Source organism: Poecilia reticulata, chromosome 16 (genome assembly GCF_904066995.2).
Source record: "Poecilia reticulata chromosome 16, P_reticulata-male-v2, whole genome shotgun sequence".
Taxonomy (NCBI): Eukaryota; Metazoa; Chordata; class Actinopteri; order Cyprinodontiformes; family Poeciliidae; genus Poecilia; species Poecilia reticulata.
Genome location: NC_088845.1, coordinates 4,262,574 through 4,287,455, shown reverse-complemented (window position 1 = coordinate 4,287,455; position 24,882 = coordinate 4,262,574). Strand labels below are relative to the sequence as shown.

At 34.8% G+C, this 24,882-nt stretch overlaps 1 protein-coding gene across 1 annotated transcript in view; it reads right to left on the bottom strand.

Annotated features, from left to right (window-relative positions):
• Positions 1-7,115: 7,115 nt before the first annotated feature.
• Positions 7,116-24,882, bottom strand: part of LOC103477622 (uncharacterized) — a 35,229-nt gene continuing 17,462 nt past the window's right edge. The window contains exons 8-9 of the mRNA XM_081597374.1: positions 7,821-7,933; positions 7,116-7,745 (exon numbers count right to left, since the gene is read on the bottom strand). Coding sequence (XP_081453500.1) covers positions 7,616-7,745; positions 7,821-7,933 — 243 coding nt within the window. The 3' untranslated portion in view covers positions 7,116-7,615. The remainder of the gene's footprint in view (positions 7,746-7,820; positions 7,934-24,882) is intronic.

Below are 24,882 nucleotides of genomic sequence, written 5' to 3'. Positions count from 1 at the left end.
CGTTTAGCGTTATTATGCACATAACAGCTGGACATGTGGGGATTCCAACCATCCTGGCATGAAGTGCACTTTCTCCCTGAAAAAAAACATTTAGATAATAAACATGATCCCATAATGTTATTATTAGTTGTTGTTTGACATGAAATGGTAATACAGTATAAACCATTTGTCTAAGATCTGAATATACTACCATTCTTTGTAGGACAGTATTGATCAATGCTCCACTGAGCTCGACTGACATTGAGCTCATTCCAGGTTTCTATTATTTCTGTGAGGTTTTTCCTTTGTTCCTTCAGCTCCTCATTAAGAGACGTCAGGTTGTGGTTCTCTGCAGTCAGCATGGTGATGTTGTTTTTTAAGGCCACAGAAACCAAAGTCAGGTTGTCATTGTCTGAACTGAGTTTGTTGTTGAGGTTAGTTAGATTATAAATTTTCTCCAGGAAATCCTTTTGGTTTGATTTCAGCTGGTTCAGCTCACTTGCAGTGCTCTCACAAACTGTTACAACTACAAAATGAAAATTGCTTCATAAAAAACATTGTAGTTTAGAGTTACATTTTTTTCTACTCAATTTCAAGATAAACAGCCTTTAGGAAAATATAAATATGATGTTTCTTAAATCTTTAGCTATCTGTAATTAATACCCTGACTTCTAATTTGTTCAACAATCGAGACCAATAATCCAACTAGCTGAAATAGACAATACGGTGCCATTCCATTTTTCTTTGTTCAACATTGAACTCTTTTGTAAATTAACAAAGTTATAAGAAACAGTATATCAGTTATAGAGATGTAATCACATTCATGGCCTTTCAGTTTTGTATAATTACAATAAACACAGACTCCAATGATACTCAGCAGTGAAATGACACACAGAGTCCCAAAGCAGCAACACAGCTGCTGATAGCGGCGACATCTTTCTGCCTCCTTGTCTGGCAGAAGTCCTGCAGAGATTAAAACAACAAAGATTAACTTTAAAATCTGAAACTACAATAACCTCTACTATCCTTTCTGTCTAGATATAATATTTTTACTTTATTATCAATAAGAAAAAAAAATCCACTCTTTAATAAGAATAAATATCCTGTACTTGTAAAGGCGCTTTACAGGACTCCACAGCGAGTGGAGCTATATATTCACCACCATGTCCCAGCATTGCTGGAGCTAAATGACAGGATGAAAGGCTACCATAAAATCTGCAGGCAAAGCAGATGAAGTGTCTTGTTCAAGAAAACAATGACTGACATGGGCAGAATATGGATTTGAAGCAACAAACCGGATTTTGTTGAGTTGCATCATCCATCCATCCATCCATTTTCTTTCACCCTTGTCCCTCAGTGGGGTCGGGAGGGTTGCTGGTGCCTATCTCCAGCCGGCGTGCCGGGCGAGAGGCGGGGTACACCCTGGACAGGTCGCCAGTCTGTCACAGGGCAACACAGAGACACACAGGACACACAACCATGCACACACACACTCACACCTAGGGGCAATTTAGACAGACCAATTAACCTGACAGTCATGTTTTTGGACTGTGGGAGGAAACCGGAGTACCCGGAGAAAACCCACGCATGCACAGGGAGAACATGCAAACTCCATGCAGAAAGACCAGGGCCGGGAATCGAACCCAGAACCTTCTTGCTGCAAGGCAACAGCTCTACCAACTGCGCCACTGTACAGCCCGAGTTGCATCATGATTTCTTTTAATATTCCAAGTTAATAAAAACATTAACAGACTGGAAAGTTAACACTTAAAATTATTTTCTTTAAGATTTTTTTTCAAAGAAATCTCTCAAAGTTAATATAAAAGAAGTTGTCCTCACTTTTATATTAAAAAATGGAAATAACAAGAATGACTTAGTCAAAGAAAACACTTCAATTAGCTGATCAGCATTTTAAATGTTTTCATGTGTTATTAACTTATCCTTAGAATTGGGGAAAATAATGAGAACTTAAATATCTATTTTTTATATTCTCACCGTTTGTGTCAGGAGTTTGCTGAACATTTTCATTTTGCTTCTCCACTTCAGCATCATCCACAACTTTATCTGAAAAGGTTGAAATTTTAAGTTGCTTTACAAGAACTTTTTAAGGCTTGTTATGGTTAAACTTAAAAATCTTTATCATTTCATACTTACCCACTTTATTCACTTTAACTTCATCATACACAGTCTCATTCTCATTTTTAACTGAAAGATCAGTGAGTATTTAGTCAAGCATGTCTAATGTACAGACATGTTTTATTCTCTTTATTTTTGACAACAAAGATGCCATTTTGTATTTTAATAAAATAACCTGTCAAAATGTACATTGCAATACAATTTAGGAAATGTCATAGTTCCCCAAACACAAATTAAAAGCAGAACTGGATCATAAACTGTACTAGAAAGTAACACATTAAAAATTATCAATGGAACTAAAACACTAAATAATCATTGTTATTTCTAATATACTAATCAATTTATTTCATGATCAAAAGTATCTTAGATTAATGTTCAAGAAATTCAAATTGAAGTGGAACTTGAATATATTAATAATTTTCTGGTTGTGGATGAGGGGATGTCTGAGCCATTTCTTGACCAAGATCAACATTTTGAAAAAAAATATAAAAGGCTCTTTTGTTTGATAAATAAATATTGTATACTTAATTTATTGCATAACTGGTGCAACTGAATGAAATAGATACATTAGAACTACCTTTTATTTTGCCACAATGGGAAAATTCAGGAGTACAAGCAGCAGCAGGTCATAATAAACAGAAAAATAGGAATAACAGACTCTATATTAGCAAAAATTTAAACCATAGAAGAAAACTGTACCATATTTAGATCAAAATAAATGTGCAACTGAACATTGGCGTTTAAAATAAGTACAATATGTGACTATGTGTGCATAGATCTGAGTTTGTTGGGAGCTGTGATGCTCGGATTTATTTTAGCCAAAGGTCTTTTGTCTCTCACTTCATCTGGGTAAGGAGGGCATGCTCAGGCTGAGCTAGTCTTCCTGATGAACATACCTAACCACTTCCTTTTAGCTGTAAATAAACTAACATATCTATACCCTTGGAGATGGATGAGTAAACTAAGTTCTCAATATAATTTTGGGAGATTTTACATTTTCAATAATAATTTCTATGACCTGTGAGACCTTTTGACTCATGTGACAAAAGGTCTGAACAGCCCTGGCAGACGGAAAGATGCAGACTGAATTAAACCGTTGGAGAATATACTTTATTTAAGCAGAATCAGATGAACTTACCTTCTGATTGGAGCTGCTTCTTACTTTTGATGGCCACTGAAGCATAGCTCACCTCCTCCTCTGCCATATCTACAGCCTTAATGTTGATCTTGATCCGACTCGTAGACTGAATCAGAACTCAAAGTGAGAGGTAACAGGAAGTTGCTTCCTCTATTTGTGCTTCTTTTTACTGCTCTTGATTTGCATACTTCTGCTTTTTTATTTAGATCAACTACTAAACTAACTAGACTTTGGTCAGCTTTTATGGGTCATTGCTTTTCTTGTTCCTCACAAAGAATAATTCAGTAAGTGAACTGCAAAAACACAAAATCAAGCATTTTTTGTCATATTTAAAGCTATTGAAATAAGACAAAAATGACTCATAAGTAACTTTTCTGCAAGATATAGGAGCTTGTTTTAGGTAAATAAATCCTTAATAATGATGAAAAAGTACTATTTCTTCTGGCCAATTGTTTCACCTTTAATGTGTGAAAAGGTCTTGTTATAAGCTAATTAATCTGCCAGTGGAACTAATACTTTTTCCTCAATATTAACAAGTTATTGACTTAAAACAAACTCATATATCTTTTTTAAAGGTTACTTATAAGTCAGTTTTGTCTTATTTCAAGTGTACTGATATAGTAGCATTTGAAACTAGTTCAAAAGGCTTGGTTACATGTTTTGTTTTTGCAGTGTTTTAAAGAAATGCTTCTTTGTAACTTGAAATTTCAGTGCTTTTTTAAATTCCAAATAGAATACTAGCTTGTACATTTTGAAAATGACAAAAAAAAAAGATTGATAAATACAGCTCAGCCCAGGATATCTAAAGTAAATGTCAAATAATACCAAATCAGAGTGTGGGTGTTACATCAACCTTTTGCTCATTTTGGTGGAACAAGAGTTTCATCAGAGAGGGAAATGTGATGTGACATTACAAGAAGCAAAAGCAGCAACTGGTCACATGCATTAAAATGTTGTTTCTTGATGACAATGTCTGTAATGCATAATTTGATAATGACTGGTGCAGGGTGAATTACTCACTTACAAATCTAATATAGCAATAAAAAATGAAGGAACACTGAAATATTAATGTATTTATAAAATGTATTACAGTTAAAAATGGTGGCAGTTTGAAGTTACAGAGCTTTGAGTTTTATGTTTGATCAATGAGTCCATCAGTGTTTCTGACTCAGTTGATGACAGTTTTTAACTTTTAGGTAAATTACAAACAGAGTAAGGGTAATGTCTAGTTTTTAGTGACTTTCTAATAAACATTTAGGGCCACATTTAATTGTTGAGGTTCTACAGCTGTTAGGCGCTGCATTGTTTTGAATATGTAAATCATGATTGGTGGACTCAGGACACCAAGTACGGGCCGCTAATCTAAGCAGAGGAGACGTATAAGATGACACTGCAGCACATCATTGGTCCTTTTCTTCTGCTCATCCTAACCAGAATATTTCAGTTTGGTTGGTACTTTAGATTACTTTTGTTTATTGTTTTAGGCATAAAGTTCACCCAAAAGTTACACAGAGCTCATTTTCAGTGCTAAAATCCAATGTAAACTAAAATCTTTTAAATAAATTACTGTAAAATTGTACAACTGAGTGTTATGGCTGCTTGACAAGGATACATAAACTTCATGTTGTGGTCTAGACAGACCATAATACTACAGAGCTACAGTGAGCTTCCTCTCAGGCTTGTGTGCTTTTTCTATTTTCTATCTGTAACATTTTAAAGCTACAGTAATATGAAAAGACAATAGTATGACCTACACCAGAAACCTGCAGCAATTCAAGGGAACATGATAACTTAAAGATTCACTTCCAAACTCAGATTGTTTGCTTTAATTAGAAGAGATTTATTGTCATCTTTGTGGAGTTATTAATCAAACTCAGGCTCCACAAATGTTTGATAAGCTAAGTGATAGGAAAAAAAGACAGAAAAAAAAGGCAGACATTTTTTTATTCTCATTTTTAAAAATAACAATTGTGTAATCCCATATAACAAAATAAGTTTTGTTATGGTTATATACACAAATTATCTTAACTATTGAAGAAGATTCACATGCAATGGGAATCCTAAAATCCTGCTGAAACTATAAAGTTCCTTCAAAAACCATCAGTAAAACCTTCAGCCACCATAAAAGTAATTTTGTCTGATTTTTGAATCTGTTGATAAACTTTAAATTTACAACTTCAGACAACACTGTTTTTCTGATAACACTCGGTTTATAACTAAGTGTTATCAGAAAAACAGTGTTTTTCTGATAACACTCAGTTATAAATCAAGTGTTATGGCTGCTTGACAAGGATGCATAAATTTCATGTTGTGGTCTAGACAGACCATAATACCACAGTACTATGGTGAGCTTCTTCTCAGGCTTGTGTACTTCTTCTCTATTGTGTATATTCTTCTATATCTGTATTGTTTTAAAGCTGCAGTAATATGAAAAGACAATAGTATGACCAATAGAAACCTGCATCAATTCAAGGGAACATGATAACTTAAAGATTCACTTCCAAACTCAGATTGTTTGCTTTAATATGAAGAGATTTATTGTCATCTTTGTGGAGTTATTAATCAAAATCAGGCTCCACAAATGTTTGATAAGCTATATGATAGGAAAAAAAGACAGAAAAAAAAGGCAGACATTTTTTTATTCTCATTTTTAAAAATAACAATTGTGTAATCCCATATAACAAAATAAGTTTTGTTATGGTTATATACACAAATTATCTTAACTATTGAAGAAGATTCACATGCAATGGGAATCCTAAAATCCTGCTGAAACTATAAAGTTCCTTCAAAAACCATCAGTAAAACCTTCAGCCACCATAAAAGTAATTTTGTCTGATTTTTGAATCTGTTGATAAACTTTAAATTTACAACTTCAGACAACACTGTTTTTCTGATAACACTCGGTTTATAACTAAGTGTTATCAGAAAAACAGTGTTTTTCTGATAACACTCAGTTATAAATCAAGTGTTATGGCTGCTTGACAAGGATGCATAAATTTCATGTTGTGGTCTAGACAGACCATAATACCACAGTACTATGGTGAGCTTCTTCTCAGGCTTGTGTACTTCTTCTCTATTGTGTATATTCTTCTATATCTGTAATGTTTTAAAGCTGCAGTAATATGAAAAGACAATAGTATGACCTACAGAAACCTGCATCAATTCAAGGGAACATGATAACTTAAAGATTCACTTCCAAACTCAGATTGTTTGCTTTAATATGAAGAGATTTATTGTCATCTTTGTGGAGTTATTAATCAAAATCAGGCTCCACAAATGTTTGATAAGCTATATGATAGGAAAAAATAGCAGAAAAAAAAGGCTGACTTTTTTTATTCTCATTTTTAAAAATAACAATTGTGTTATCCAGTGTAACAAAATAAGTTTTGTTATGGTTATATACACAAATTATCTTAGCTATTGAAGAAGATTCACATGCAATGGGAATCCTAAAATACTGCTGAAACCATAAAGTTCCTTCAAAAACCATCAATAAAAACTTCAGCAACCATAAAAGTCATTTTGTCTGACTTTTGAATCTGTTGATAAACTTTAAATTTACAACTTCAGACAAATCATCAGAAAACAGTGTTTTTCTGATAACACTCGGTTTATAACTGAGTGTTATGGCTGCTTGACAAGGATGCATAATTTTCATGTTGTGGTCTAGACAGACCATAATACCACAGTACTATGGTGAGCTTCTACTCAGGCTTGTGTACTTCTTCTCTACTCTGTATATTCTTCTATATCTGTAATGTTTTAAAGCTGCAGTAATATGAAAAGACAATAGTATCACCAATAGAAACCTGCAGCAATTCAAGGGAACAAGATAACTTAAAGATTCACTTCCAAACTGAGATTGTTTGCTTTAATATGAATAGATTTATTGTCATCTTTGTGGAGTTATTAATCAAAATCAGGCTCCACAAATGTTTGATAAGCTAAGTGATAGGAAAAAAATAGCAGAAAATAAAGGCAGACAATTTTTTATTCTCATTTTTAAAAATAACAATTGTGTTATCCTGTGTAACAAAAAAATCTTCTGTAATAGATATATATATACAAATTATCTTAACTACTGAAGAAGATTCAAAGTCAGTGTGAATCCTAAAATCCTGCTGAAACATTAAAGTTCCCTCAAAAACCATCAATAAAAACTTCAGCAACCATAAAAGTCATTTTGTCTGACTTTTGAATCTGTTGATAATCTTTAAATTTACAACTTCAGACAAATGATCAGAAAAACATAAGAAACTTTTAAAGCCTTTTAAAAAGAGCTTATTAAAACTAAACCAGAAAATTGCATACATCTTAATTAAGGTTTTCCCAACAACCTGTTAAATACTCAACATTTCATGTTTAAACAGATAAAGCCTTCTTCTCACAGATCCAGGCGTTTCTTTCAGTACAGCTCACTGATGTCCATTCTCGGGTATTGAGAGAAGTTACACATTGACCATCAGTTGCATTCTGCTGCTGTATCCAGGCTCTAAGGAAAAACATCAGTTAAATCCAGGCTGGTAGATTTTGTTTTATACAAAGTTTAAGAAATAATGTCTCTCACTGATTGGTCAGATCACTTCCATCGAGCCATTTCCATTTCCCTCCTTCAGCTCTGAGACCAATCCAGTATCCATTAATGCCTGATCCAGAAGGACTTTGTGTTTTGACATAATCCTGAGGAATTAGAACAGATAATTCTGTTTATATGTTGACTGAAAACTGACTAAACACTCTAAATTATTGAGGCTACAATTTTCCCAGTCGGTTTACATTTTTAATCCATTAAAATTGTTCTTCCATTACCTTTTCTGTCGTGTTAGACACAACAGTCAGATCTGAATTCTTTGTTTTGCAGTTTTCTCGTGCTCCTTCCCAGTTTGTTTGACCATCAGGTGGAGCATTATTATAAGCATAACAGCTGGAAAGTTGGTAATTCCATCCATCCTGGCAATTTTTGCAACGTCTCGCTTAAATAAAAATGTTCCATTAATAAATATGTTTACATAATATCATTATTATTTATTTTTTGAACATAATAATGTAGTTTAGCACAAACTGTTTGTCTAAAATATGAACATACCACCATTCTTTGTAGGACAGTATTGATCAATGCTCCACTGAGCTCGGCTGACATTGAGCTCATTCCAAGCTTCTATTATTTCTGTGAGGTTTTTCCTTTGTTCCTTCAGCTCCTCATTAAGCAACGTCAGGTTGTGGTTCTCTGCAGTCAGCATGGTGATGGTGTTTTTTAAGGCTGTAGAAACCAAAGTCAGGTTGTCATTGTCTGAACTGAGTTTGTTGTTGAGGTTAGTTAGATTATGAATTTTCTCCAGGAAATCCTTTTGGTTTGATTTCAGCTGGTTCAGCTCACTTGCAGTGCTCTCACGAACTGTTACAACTACAAACTGAAAATTGCTTAATAAAAAACACTGTAGTTTAGAGTTAAAATTTGTTCTACTCAATTTCAAGATAAACAGCCTTTAGGAAAATATAAACAAGATGTTTCTTAAATCTTTAGCTATCTGTAATTAATACCCTCACTTCTAATTTGTTCAACAATGACAAGTGTTTCTCAACCTTTTTTGGGCCAGCGCCCCCCCAGCCTTTATCCAGGTCCCTCACCGCCCCCCACCAAAGAATTTGCAGGCTACTTTACACTGACTATTATTTTATCATTAATATTACTATCACTATTGTAGATGTTTTGATTTTTATGCTTGTTTCTGTATTTATCATCAAAAATAATTTCCCAGAGAACAAAAAAGTCATGGGAATAGTCCATTGCAAGTGTCATAGAGTGTCAGCCTCATGACATTAACACTGACGTGAAAAATAATATTGAAGAAATAAATATATCAAATCTAATTAAAAACATAAATAAGTGATCAGTTTTTAACTGTTATGGTCTGTAAGATATATTTATTCTCAGTACTAGATGTGGCCTCAACAAACCCATGGCACTTCAACAATATTATTTTACCTTTTATCTGGAAATAGTGTGTGTTTATTCTTTCCATACAGTCCTCTGTATTAATTATTGCTTGAAAGGTCTTGCCATACCAGTTTATTCCTCTATATTTAGTTTAGTTTAATTTTGTTCTTCATTCATTTCTATTTAGTTTCCTTTGATTAGTATTATCCTCTCTTGGTTTATTGCTATGTCCACTCTAGATTCTTTCTTGTTGCTAGATTTATTCTATGGTTTATTGACCATCAGTAATCTTCACTCTTCACCTGCTGCGCCGCCTAATCATCATGTGTTTCACATCATGTGTTGATTTTTCACTGTTTAGCGTCGGATTCTCTGTTTTTATGCCATAATTCACATCTAGTTCGTCACTCCGTTTTATGTCCCGCTTCTCCTGTTTCAGAGTTTTGCGCAATGTGCGCGTCTATTTTTTTGTTTTGCGTTTTTGAGGGGGGCAGGGGGTTTAACCCCCTATGGTGCACAGCGTTCGGGAAGCGTATTGATGGGGAAAAGGCAGACTGACATAAACCTTTTAAAACAACGGAAACAATTTGGGTATTATGATTATTGAAATTTAAAAGTGTTGTGGTACCGTTGTTCTATCACACCCGTTTCAAACCGAACTACTTACAGCACCGCTGTTAATGCTATAAAATGAACGCTCTCTATCGTGGTATCACCCATGGAGGGATTTCTTTATTTAAATGAGTTCAGAGAGATTTTTCTGTTCTCCTTCCATGGAAGCGGGCAGCCTTCAAACGGAAATAAAACACTTTTTAATATAAGTTGCTGCTTAACATGATCACAGAACTGCCAACACATATGTACAAAAATACCAGACAAAGTGAATCACAGCAACGTCATCAGCCGGTGTAACGCTGAACTGTAACGCTAGGTGGAGCTACTAGCAGGAGCGGAGCTGCGCTAAAACCTACAAACACAGAATAGAAGAAGAAGAGCTGCCATCGATACAACGGAAACATTGTGTAACATGATTTAATGTTACACAATACAGTTTTACCAAGTTGCTCAAAGTCTAAACTGGTATTGTTGTGCATTTAAGATGCAAAGTTTACCTTCGACCAAACACCCCCCAAAGGAATCACAGAGCACCCCACCCCATCCACGTTTGTAAAAATTTCCGCCAGCGCCCCGTGCCATCCTCTGAACGCCCCCTAGGGGGCGGTACAGCCCACGTTGAGAACCGCTAATCTAGACCAATAATCCAGTTATCTGAAATAGACAATACAGTGCCATTCCATTATTATTTTTTTGTTCAACATTGAACTCTTAAGTAAATTAACAAAGTTATAAGAAAGAGCATATCAGTTATAGAGATGTTCATGGCCTTTCAGTTTTGTATACTTACAATAAACACAGACTCCAATGATACTCAGCAGTGAAATGACACACAGAGTCCCAAAGCAGCAACACAGCTGCTGATAGCGGCGACATCTTTCTACCTCCTTGTCTGGCAGAAGTCCTGCAGAGATTAAAACAACAAAGATTAACTTTAAAATATGAAACTACAATAACCTCTACGATCTTTTCTGTCTAGATATAATATTTTTACTTTATTATCAACAAGAAAAAAAATCCACTCTTTAATAAAAAATAAATACCATGTACTTGTAAAGGCGCTTTAGAGGACTCCACAGCGAGTAGCGATATATATTCTGTCAGGTTTCCTGTATGTGTGTTTGAGTGTGAGTGATGCATCTTTTCCAGCGAAGATCTTGGTGAAGAACCTGGCAACCTACACAGGTGGATCTCATCAGCCTCATCATGTTGGGGATAAAGGAGCAGCAGAACCTTCACTCAGTACTGGATGATTAACGTGCACAGGTAGTCTCTCTAGCCGTCTCTGGTAGTCTACAGTACCAGTTGGTGATGGGTAGATGAGGTGTCATGTATCGTTTCGACACATAGCAAAACTATATTGATACTGTGTCCATACTGTGTCATTCAATACTGACACCTGCTGGACATTAAAAATTCCTACAGGCAACGTAGCGATTTGATGACCAAGTCTATACAATAGGATTTAAGTCTTTGTATTTTATTGAATATTATATATTGTCATATCTTCAGTTAAATTTAAAATATATTTGATATACAGTCAATAAAGAATGTGAACATGTACCATAAAGTGAAAATTTAAGTGAATGTGTTTTGAATGAGGTTGCATGGACTGTTTTTTTCCCCACAAATTTTTATTTAAAAAAGTTTTTACAACCTTTTGAAATTAAGCCTGTTTAGCTTTCTTGACAAAACTTCTGCTGTAGAAAAAAAATAAGTAAACTCTACATTTACAGCGAACCCTTGTTTTTCTTAGGGGTTGCGTTCCGAAAATAACCCGTGATAAGCGAAATCCGTGAAGTAGTTACCTTTATTATTTACAGTTATTACACAGCATAAATAAATACCCTACATTGAAACCAAAGAATGTGCATGTGCATCAATCGGGCCTTATTAATGTGATCCGCAGTCATGTCATTAAAGCGTCTCCTCCAAGCTGCTTTGCGAGATTCACAGCTGTATCTACGGCAGAGCGACGGATCTCATCAAACGAGCCTCTGGTCGGGTTTTGCGCTGCCTCTGGCCACTGTTTTTTTTTTTCCAGCGGACATTAAAAGTTTCAGTTTCCATCTCCTGAATGGCCAATCTGTATTAAACACCGTAACTTTATTGCCACTCAGGTAGAGAAGAAGCGCGGAGACTGTTTTTACCAATTATATGGTTAATCAGGACGAAGAACACTGTGGAGAAAAAAAAGTGAACCACGTTACAGCGAGGGTTCACTGTATATGAAATAATTTATAAAAAGCAACTGAGTAATTTGTAGAATGGATGTATATCTGAGTTCATCTAGGTGAATCTGAGACTTCATTCTCATGCCTGGCCTCATAATGCCTCAACATTGAAAAGGTGGATTTATTTAAGACAGTTTAGTTAAACATATGCAACACTTCACCTGCAGAACATAATATGAAAGCAAACTAAGAGTCAATTTCAGCTGAATTCGGATTCAGATAGATCAAGTAGAAACTAACAAGAACCGGATGAAACGACAAAAATGAAAACAAATTTATTTTCCAATATAAGATCAAAATGGTCCCACACTGCAGAAACCTTTCCTTTGAAGCTGCTCCATAGTTGACGCTGTTCCGTAAAAGATCAAGAATTCGTTTGGCAAATGCTTTTGACAGATTCTCTTCCTTATAAACACAGTTTGGCGCGTTAATGTCATTACAAAACAGTTCCTGTATCGGTCACGTAACTTGCTGAAACCAATGCGCGCACCGACACGGGTGTTGGTCTATGGGCTTGATGCATGCGCCGGACCCATCAATAGTACCAGTTTTTTTAATCAGTTTACCAGACAAGGAGATTTGTCTGTTGTTTTTTAAGAAAATAAAATAAAACCCATACTTTTATTCAAACTCGTTGATTTTGCATGTGGGTCAGAAAGTTAAAGCCGGACATGGCACATTCACTATCATGTCCCAGCATTGCTGGAGCTAAATGACAGGATCAAAGGCTACCATAAATTCTGCAGGCAAAGCAGATGAAGTGTCTTGTTCAAGAAAACAATGACTGACATGGGCAGAATATGGATTTGAAGCAACAAACCGGATTTTTTTGAGTTGCATCATGATTGCTTTGAAAATTTCAAGTTAATAAAAAACATTAACAGACTGGAAAGTTAACGCTTAAAATTATTTTCTTTAAGAATTTCTTTTTTCAAAGAAATCTCTCAAAGTCAATATTAAAGGAGAAGTTGTCCTAACTTTTATATGAAAAATGGAAATAACAAGAATTACTTAGTCAAAGAAAACCCTTCAATTAGCTAATCAGCATTTTAAATGTTTCCATGCGTTATTGATTTGTCCTTAGAATTGGGGAAAATAATGACAACTTTAATATTATCTATATTTTATATACTCACCGTTTGTGTCAGGAGTTTGCTGAACATTTTCATTTTGCTTCTCCACTTCAGCATCATCCACAGCTTTAGCTGAAAAGGTTGAAATTTTAAGTTGTTCTACAAAACCTTTCTAGGGCTTGTTATGGTTAAACTTAAAAATCTTTACTATTTTATACTTACCTTCTTTATTCACCTTAACTTCGTCATATACAGTCTCATTCTCATTTTTACCTGAAAGATCAGTGACTTTAAAAACATTTATTCAAACAAATGTAACATACTTTATTTTCTTCATTTTTGACAGCAAAGATGCCATTTTGTGTTTTAATAAAATAACCTGTCAAAATGTACACTGCAACACAATTTAGGAAATGTATGTCATAGTTCCCCAAACACAAATGAAATGCAGAACTGGATCATGAACTGTACTAGAAAGTAACACATTAAAAATGATCAATGAAACTAAAACACTAAAAAATCAATATTATTTAAAAAATATATATTATCAGTTTATTTCAAGATCAAAAGTATCTTAAATCAATGTTCAAGAAATTCAAATTGAAGTGCAATTTGAATATACTAATAATTTTCTGGTTGTGGATGAGGGGATGTCTGAGCCATTTCTTGACCAAGATCAACATTTTGAAAAAAATGAAAAAGGCTATTTTGTCTTATAAAAAAATATTGTATACTTAGTTTATTGCTTCTCTGGTACAACGGAATGAAATAGATACATTAGAACTACCTTTTATTTTTCCACAATGGGAAAATTCAGGAGTACCAGCAGCAGCAGGTCATAATAAACAGAAAAATAGGAATGACAGACTCTACAGTTAGCAAAAAATTTAAACCATAGAAGAAAATTGTATCATATTCAGATCAAAATAAATGTGCAACTGAACATTGGCGTTTAAAATAAGTATTGGCTTTTAAAATAAGTATAAGCCAATGTTGTGTGAATAGATCTGTGAATAGATCTGTGATGCTCAGATTAATTTTAGCCAAAGTTCTTCTGTCTCTCACTTCATCTGGGTAACGAGGTCATGCTCAGGCAGAGCTAGTCTTCCTGATGAACATATCTGACCACTGCCTTATAGCTGTAAATAAACAAACTACCTTTGAAGATGGATGAGTAAACTAAGTTCTCAATATAATTTTGAGGGATTTTACATTTTCAATAATAATTTCTATGACCTGTGAGACCTTTAACTCATGTGACAAAAGGTCTGAACAGCCCTGGCAAACGGAAAGATGCAGACTGAATTAAACCGTTGGAGAATATACTTTATTTAAGCAGAATCAGATGAACTTACCTTCTGATTGGAGCTGCTTCTTACTTTTGATGGCCACTGAAGCATAGCTCACCTCCTCCTCTGCCATATCTACAGCCTTAATGTTGATCTTGATCCGACTCGTAGACTGAATCAGAACTCAAAATGAGAGGTAACAGGAAGTTGCTTCCTCTAGTTGTGCTTCTTGTTACTGCTCTTGATTTGCATACTTCTGCTTTTTTATTCAGATCAAACTTCTAAGCCAACTAGACTTTGTTCAGCTTTAATGGGTCATTGCTTTTCTTGTTCAGTAAGTGAACTGAAAAAACACAACATCAAGCATTTATTTGTCATATTTTAGTGCTATTGAAATAAGGCAAAATGACTCATAAGTAACTTGACCACAAGTAAAATGAATAGATGTTGATTTAATATCTCATTCCACAACGAGATTTTTATAGTATTTAAGTTTAAAAAAAAAAGAATGTTTGTAAATATGTTTTTAATTATTGATAATAAAAAAAAGTACTAAAAGTCTTTTAAACCTGTGAAATATCCCTTTAATGATTGCTTTTAGTGACATTTTAAACAACCAATAACTGGCACCGTTTGATTTCACATCAGCCAATCAGGTTGATTGTCCCGCCCCTTTAACTGCAGCCCTGAGATTTAGCTCAGATTGCGTCTAACTCCCGTGAGAGCTGACGGTTGTTCCGTGAATCCCCTGTAAGATTGTGTTAAATTCTACAAAGAATCCTGGAAATTGATCTCCAAAAGCTTCTAACAGCTGACGTCCGGAAAAATCCCTGGTAGTTATATAGCATTGAAGCATCGGTCAGGTTTTTGTTTTCTTATGGTGCACTTTTGAAACATTGTGCCAGAGACATCAAGATCAACCTTACAAGAACTTGGATGGCGAGCCCCAGCCCAGAGGACCAAGCAAACTGGTAGACAGTGACCCGACTGGTCACCAGCCGTGAAACATAAAAAACATATTTCACAGACACATTGGAAAGACTAAACAAACTTTGAAAGAACATTTGACAGACACATACAAGACTGGGTTATTTTTTTATTATTACTATTTTTTTAAAGCGTGCAATTTTTGTTTATTTGTACAATGTGGATCCACAAATGTTGTTTATATTAAATTCAACTTTTTTTTAAATTAAATTCTACTTTTTTTATATACATTGTGTGCTCTCCTTTGTTGTTCACACCTAGGCTCCCCCAAATTTAGAATCTCCTGATCAGGCCCAACTTCCTTATACTTTTGTAGTGTTGGTATTGCCATCTACTATTAAAAGGTATTTAAAGTAACAGTCCTTGGTGTTAATTGGGACTAACACCCTAGATGTGCTTTATGAGTTCTATATATAGGTGCTTGTTTTAGGTAAATAAATTCTTAATAATTATGAAAAAGTACTATTTCTTCTGGCCGATTGTTTCACCTTTAATGTAGGAAAAATGTCTTGTTATGAGCTAATTAATCTGTCAGTGGAGCTAATACTTTTTCCTCAATATTAACAAGTTATTGACTTGTTAAAATTGAGAAAAACTCTTACATTTTGTTGAAATTTTACTTGTAAGTCAATTTTGTCTTATTTCAAGTAATATAGTTGCATTTGAAACTAGTTCAAAATACTTGGTAAGATGTTATGATTTTGCAGTGTTTTAAAGAAATGCTATTTTGTAACTTGACATTTTAATGCATTTTAAATTCGTAATACAATACTAGCTTGTGAAAATGTCAAAAAAACAACAGATTGACAAATACAGCTCAACCCAGGATCTCTAAAGTAAATGTCAAATAATACCAAATCAGAGTGTGGGTGTTACATCAACCTTTTGCTCATTTTAGTGGAACAAGATTTTCATCAGAGAGGGAAATGTGATGTGACATTACAAGAAGCAAAAGCAGCAACTGGTCACATGCATGAAATGTTTCTTGATGACAATGTCTGTAATGCATTATTAGATAAATAATGACTGGTGCAGGGTGAATTATTCGCTTACAAATCTAATATAGCATTAAAAAATAAACACTGAAATATTAACATATTTATAAAAGGTATTACAGTTAAAATGGTGGCAGTTGGAAGTTACAGAGCTTTGAGTTTTACGTTGGATCAACATAAAACAGAAACATCAGTGTTTCTGACTCAGTTGATGAAAGTTTTTAACTTATAGGTAAATTACAAAAAGAGTAAGGGTAATGTCTAGTTTTTAGTGACTTTCTCATAAACATTTAGGGGCATGTTTAATTGTTGAGGTGCTACAACTGCTGTTGTTAGGTGCTGCATTGTTTTGAATATGTAAATCATGATTGGTGGACTCAGGACACCAAGTACGGGCCGCTAATCTAAGCAGAGGAGACGTATAAGATGACACTGCAACACATCATTGGTCCTTTTCCTCTGCTCATCCTAACCAGCCAAAATTTTGAATATTTCACTTTGGTTGGCAGTTTAGATCAGTGTTTTTCAACCTTTTTTGAGCCAAGGTACATTGTTTTAACTGAAAAAATCATGAGGCACACCACCAACCTAAAATGCAAACAAAGATACTCTGTAGCTGCCTATATTACATATATAGTCATTCTTATCAAAGTGTCTTGAATAGGAATCAAATAAACACAAAATGTATTTTCATCATATTTTACATTTCTTATTTTAAATTGCACTTAACATGTCCACTTCAAAAATACACCTGAACAGTGCCACAACACTGTGGTGTGTGATGCATGAATGTAGTAACATTCATCCATCATGTTACAGAGCATTTAATGTAAAATGTTCTGTACCTACTGCCATCTAGTGGTAATAAAATTACATGATTATGCCGCTAGTCACTACTACAGCAAAGACACTCAAAGATGGCATTATTTGCAGATAATTAATTCGTTTTCAAAAAACCTTTTAAGACCAATTATCGTGTTTTCTGGACTATGAGCGCACCATACTAACCGTACCTTCCAATTTTTTGAACCCTCCCTGGAAACTAACATATATCAGCCGTACCCAGCAGCATGGCTGCTAGCATGTGCTTGTTTTTAGTGAAAATTAGCCCGTTCTTCTTTGATTTCCAATTTTGACTGCCAATGATTCACTTTCTGCTAAAGAGCCCCCTGGTGGTTGAAGAAAAATACACAGAAAAGCAGCATGTTCAAAGTGTAGGAAAGAAGTTGCAGCTCTTAGTCAGGAAAATACAGTAGGCGGTAGGTGAAATTGGATAATTTCCATGGCACACCTGACGATCACTCAGGGTACACTAGTGTACCGCGGCACAGTGGTTGAAAAACACTGGTTTAGATTACTTTTGTTTATTGTTTTAGGTATAAAATTCACCCAAAAGTTACACAGAGCTCATTTTCAGTGCTAAAATCCAATGTAAACTAAGATCTTGTAAAGATTTATTGTATGAATGTTATGGCTGCTTGAGGACTGACAATGATGCATAATCTTCATGTTGTGGTCTCTAGACAGACCATAATACCACAGTACTATGGTGAGCTTCTTCTCAGGCTTGTGTTCTTCTCTATTCTGTATATTCTTCTATATCTGTAACATTTTAAAGCGTTAAATATGAAAAGGCAATAGTGTGACCCACAGAAATCTGCATCAATTCAGGGAAACATGAGATTCGCTTAAAAAATTACGTTTGTTTGCTTTAATATGAAGAGATTTATTGTCATCTTTGTGGAGTTCTTAATCAAAATCAGGCTCCACAAATGTTTGTGTAAGGAGGCTCAGAGTTTGCTCTCCCCAGCCACTTGTTCCAGCTCCTCTGGGGGAACCCATGGCGTTCCCAGACCAGCTGAGAAAGATCCTCAGTGTGTCCTGGGTCTTCCCCACGCCTCCTCCAGGTGGGACATGCCCTGAACACCTCACCAGAGAGGGGTCCAGGAGGCATCCTGACCAGATGCCGAGTCACCTCAACTGGCTCCTTTCGACATGAAGGAGCAGCGGCTCTACTCTGAATCTCTCCTGGATACCTGACCTTCTCCCCCTATCTCTAAGGGAAAGCCCAGACACCCTACAGGGACAACTAATTTTGCCCGCTTGTATCCGTGAGCTCGTTCTTTCGGACATGACCCAACGCTCATGACCATAGATGAGGGTAGGAACTTAGATCAACCGGTAAATCAAGAGCTTCACTTTTTGGCTCAGCTCTCTCTTCACCACGACAAACCAGTACAGCGCCGCTTTACTGCAGACGCTGCTCCAATCCGCCTGTCATTCTCCTGCTCCATTTTTCCCCTCATTGGTGAACAAGATCCTGAGATACTTCAATCAATCAATCAAATTGTATTTGTATAGCACATTTCAGCAGCAAGGCATTTCAAAGTGCTTTACATAATTAAAATAAAAACAGCATGTGACATTGAATAAAGAGTGAGAAAGCAGGATTTTAGGATTCCCACTGCCTGTGAATCTTTCTTCAATAGTTAACCCTCTGATGCGTAACTGTTTCCTTTTTGACCCAGTTACTCCTCCACTTGGTGTCTCTTGGTTTTCTCATACAGGGTGTCAGACACACATGCAGAGACACACACAGACAAATAATAAAGATGCACAATAAAGTATAGATGGTAATGTTAGCTAGTTGGTTAGATAACTAGTGTTGGATAACTTTGAAGAAGGTTAATATGTTGATTCGTGACCATAACACTGTCACAGTACTCATGATTGACACACAAACACATTTGTGAAATAAAAAATAAAGATAATTCTTATATGTAAGAGTTCTTGCTATGTAAAATAATATTATTCAGGGGTGACACTTAGATCTCAGTGTGTTTGGTAAACAAAAATTGTTTTCCTGACAGTAACAAAGATTCCCATTAAATTCCATAAGAAATGAATAAGGGTCATTTTGGACCCACTCACGGAAAAATGGGGTAGTAACATAAACCATGCTATTTCTTAAAATGTATAAAAGGTAAATTAAAAATTTGAATTGCATGATATCAGTAACATGTTTCTTGAGGAATACCTGGAATATTAAGTGATGAAAACTTTTCATTACAAAGATATTGCAAAAAGATGATCTCACCGAGTCAAAAAGGACCCAGTTACGCATCAGAGGGTTAACTATTGAAGAAAGATTCACAGGCAGTGGGAATCCTAAAATCCTGCTGAAACCATAAAGTTCCTTCAAAAACCATTAGTAAAAAATTCAGCAACCATAAAAGTCATTTTGTCTGACTTTTGAATCTGTTGATAAACTTTAAATTTACAACTTCAGACAAATCATCAGAAAAACATTTGAAACATGTAAAGCCTTTTAAAAAGAGCTTATAAAAGAACTAAACCAGAAAATTGCATAGGTCTTAAATAAGGTTTTCCAAACAACCTGTTAAATACTCAACATTTCATGTTTAAACAGTTAAAGCCTTCTTCTCACAGATCCAGTTGTACTTTTCAGTACAGCTCACTGATGTCCATTCTCGGGTCTTGAGAGAAGTTACACATTGACCATCAACAGGCTGCTGCTGTATCCAGGCTCTAAGGAAAAACATCAGTTAAATCCAGGCTGGTAGATTTTGTTTTATACAAAGTTTAAGAAATAATGTCTCTCACTGATCGGTCAGATCACTTCCATCGAGCCATTTCCATTTCCCTCCTACAGCTCTGAGACCAATCCAGTATCCATTAATGTCTCCTATAACAGGACTTAGTGTTTTGACATAATCCTGAGGAATTAGAACAGATAATTCTGTTTATATGTTGACTGAAAACTGACTAAACACTCTAAATTATTGAGGCTACAATTTTCTCAGTTGGTTTACATTTTTAATCCATTAAAATTGTTCTTCCATTACCTTTTCTGTCGTGTTAGACACAACAGTCAGATCCTCATCTCTGAATTATTCACCAATCTGAACCAATAATCCAACTAGATGAAATAGATGATTCAGTACAATATTGTTTATTTGTTAAAAACAAATGTTTATAAAGTTAGTTTATAAACTAACAAAGTTATAAGAGACCATATCAAATGTACAGAAGTCACATTCATGGCCTTTTAGTTTTGTATACTTACAATAAACACAGACTCCAATGATACTCAGCACCAAAATGACACACAGAGTCCCAAAGCAGCAACACAGCTGCTGATAGCGGCGACATCTTTCTGCCTCCTTGTCTGGCAGAAGTCCTGCAGAGATTAAAACAACAAAGATTAACTTTAAAATATGAACAGACAGAAGCCTCTATTATCCTTTATCTCTGTCTGTAACTGTAAACAAAGTATTTTTACGTTATTACAAAAAAAAACACACTCTCTAATACTAATAAATAGCCTGTACTTGCAATGGCACTTAATCCAGTCAAGAGAACTGCAAAGCACATGGAGCTTTACATTCACCATTATGCCACAGCTGCCCTGGAGCTAAATGACTGGAGAAAAGCTGCCATGAAATCTGCAGGCAAAGCAGATGAAGTGTCTTGTCAAAGAAAACAATGACTGACATGGACAGAATGTGGGTTTGAAGCAACAAGCCAAATGATAAAGTGTTGGATCATGATTGCTTTTAAAACAGGGGTCCCCAAACTTTTTCCTGTGAGGGCCACATAACGTTTTCCTTCTCTGGTCGGGGGCCGGAGTCAGTTTGTAATAGAAAATGTGAGATGATTGCAGGAGTGCCTAAATGTAAAAATGTATTGTTTTCCAGAAAGCAAAATCAAATAACCCTCTCTGGGTTCTTTGCAGAACAAAAGTCAGGAAATAAATAATAACACTATTAATTAAATAAATAACCAAATAACTCTCTCTGGGTTCTTCACAGAAAAAATCCAGGACGGATTATAGTCCGTATTTTCCTAACTATGAGCCACACCGGACTATAAACCACAACCCCAAAGTTTTTTTTTAACCAGTAAACATACACATATAAACCTCAGATATCTCTGCCGCTCCAGGTTTTCCACAACGAAGCAGCAGAGGGGGACGGACAGTCAAAATTTGAGTCATAACAGGTCAATTGAATATCACATTTATTACGTTGAAAAAGAAAAAGTTGCCAAGTTTAGATTTAAGTGAACTTATTACGGTCGTTTCCGAACATTAACTGTAACAGTAAAAGTGCTGATCCTTTGTGTTGCTACTAGCATGTGCTAAATGAAAATGAGCACATTCTTCTTCTTTAGATTCAACAGCAGCTTGCATCCATTATTGTTGCACTACTGCCATCTACTGGATCCTAATATCTATACCTCAAATTCTCATAATGATTCCAGTATTATTTAAAAAACTGTTAAATATCATTTCCCCTCAATGCTATGTAACTGATCAACAACATTCTCAAATTTCAATTCCCTATTAAAACCTAATTCCGTTTTAATGGGCGCTTCCTTCTTTTATTTCCAATTTTGACTTCCAATGATTCACTTTGTAATGGTCTCGCTTTTGTGTCTTATACCAAAACTAACCATCAGCCAAACTCCTTTCACACGAGTCTGGATTAATTAGTTCTTCCTTTATTTCCATGTAGAATGGAGTGAAACTGTCAAAACACAAACACCTCAGTATGAGCTCAGAGCAGCTTACAGAAGAGTTTTACATTCAGATGCATACATTAGAAGTACAACGGATACAATAGCTACCTCTGAATGCTATGAGCTGCAGTTCTACGTAACGACCTGAGAAATATTAGCAGCCTGCTAGTTAGCAATGACGTAGCACATAATCAAATCGCCCGCAGGTATTTCCAAAATTAATTCAATAAACAAGTTACTTATTTTATCATATGTTAACATAAAGGCTCATTTTGAAGTATAAGTTGCTACTTACAGGCATTGCGTCGAAGAACTCGACCGGAATGCGGCATTCATAACAGACACGTGTGTTCATCTGCTCTACCGCTACCAACCGTACTGATTACATAACATAAAAGTCGAGCAGTTCCCTTAAAGTCCAACAGATGGCAGCAATGCACCATGCAAAACAAAACACCCACAGTTTACAGGACACACTTCCTGCTAAAGAGCCCCCTGGTGGTTGAAGAAAATCCACATATAAACCGGAAAAATACGGTAGCCTATATGAAAAAAAATCGGAATTCTCTCTGGTATCGTTCAGGGGGCCGGACCAAATGTGGAGGCGGGCCGGATTCGGCCCGCGGGCCGTAGTTTGGGGACCCCTGCCTTAAGTGTTCAACTTCTGCTTTTGTTACGGGAAGTCATTTGCATTTATGTCATGTCTAAAAATAAATTCAGTCATTCAATGGGATGTTTATATGCTATGAAAAGCATAAATAAATAAAACATGGTTACACAAATATCATATGTGACAGACAAAATGTGTCAATGTGAAATTCAGAATTTGAATGTTAAAACAGCGTGGAATAATCAAATCAACTCCTCTATCACTTCCACTTCTGTCTTTAGGAATGACATTGAGGCAGTAAATTAACCATAAATCCACACAGACATTATAATTGCCTTCTTAATTAGATATTGTATTTGCCTTTTATTAAGAATTTAATTAATTATTAAATGATATGCACAAAAACAAAAGTTATAGCTTGGATATTTTGCCACCAGAGTAAAAGACAAAGTCATTCAAGAACTAAAACCTCTGATATTCATTTTTCAAAGTGAGGTTACACTTGGATGTTAAAATAATTTCAGAATATTGATCAGAATATTACCAGGTTTACAAAGAAAGCAGAAAACATCTAAAACAACACATAGGACAAATTTGAATTGTAATAATATGATGCCATTGTTTACCTGTGTGTGATTTAAGATTTTATTCATAATTACTTTTATAAAATTTTTTTAACTTTAACAAAAAAAAATAAGCAAATTATGTTGTACAAAAACAAGAATTATATAGCCCAGTTTAAATCCATAATACCATCTCTCTGTTTTCACTTCTTTGTTTTTAATCTTTAATGACTCATTTCTCTTGGTTTCACTCATTGATTACTCTTAACATGTGACAGCAAAATCTACTGTCAGAGGTTGTCATTATTCATTTATGTAAATAATTAAACTGCAGGTGAAACAGAACAAGCCTGCCTTTGTTCAGACAGCAATGAAAACGTTCAGGTTCCCTTTTCTCTGATGAACTGAGACAAACCTGGTCATGTAGGAGTTAACATGATGCATTTCACTAGAATAAAAATACCTGGAAACTGTTTTGTTGTTGCTTTTACCTGTTGTCCAGATGTTCAAAGATGTTTTCTGTCCATCAAAAGTAAATGTAACACATTTTGCAAAGAAAAATTAGGGAAATGTTTTATTTGGATATACAAATTTGATAGAGACATAAAACTCACTGTTAAAAATGTAGTAGCATGAAATATTGTATGATTTTGTTTCAAAAATAATTTCTTTAAAAATATACACTGACAAACATCTTGAAAGTAATTGACTAAACCCTCTGGATTTTTGAATATAATCAATTGCAAATTTGGTATCAGGTAACTGACTTTCTGATATTACTCATGAAAAACCACTCATAAAAACCAGGTTTGCTCTGTTGTATTGGCTTAGATATATGAATTTCATTTTGCATAAAAGACCAGAAAATGTATATTTTAAATATGGATCAGTTTTCCTCAATTTTTTAAACGGGGTATTTTGTTTGCGCTACTTAACATTTAATATAAAACAGTAAAATTGACGAATATTTTCTGATCTCTATACCTATCTTTCGGTTGTCTTTCTGCAAATAAATGCAACTTTATAAATGATTTATGCATAATATAATTTATGAATAGTTACTCTGATTAAATTCTATATTTGGTCAAATAACTATTTTTAAATATATTTTTAACTATTGAGGTGTTATTTTATGGGGACTGTACAAAACTCCACAGCAACTTCTTCACAAGCTTCTGCACTTCTGTCTGTAACTTGTTAAAGCTAAGCAAAAACACAGACATTGATCTACAACAGAAACTTGAATCAACTCAGGAGAACATGATAAAGAGAAAGTGTTCCCTCCAAAGGCATTTCCTGTAATATAGACAAATTATGATCATCTTTGTGCAGCTCAGGAACAAAATAAGATCTCACAGATGTTTAATGATCAAAGTGTCATGAAAAATGTCAAGGCGCAAGTGACATTATTTGAATCCTATATGATCTGTTTGAACAAGCAACTGCATCTTAATATGTAGATACAAGAAAGTGAATCACAAAATAGGCTTCCCTTAAAGTAACATAAAAGTCCTTCAAAAACTATAATTAATGAAAAGTGAAGGAAACATAAAACTGAGTAATGCTGTCTCTTATGTTTTTGTCATGCATCTGTTAATAATCTGTAAAAACTGAACAGTTCATGTGTGCCACTTAAAGCAAAGTACTTTCTAATCAGGCTATCATTTTAAATTTCTACATGTATAAATAATAAATATGGGAAGCAGACAAAAATCTAATCTAACTTTAAATCTTAAGTTTTGATTTTGTTGTAAAACCACCAAAACTTTCAATTAGAAACTTCT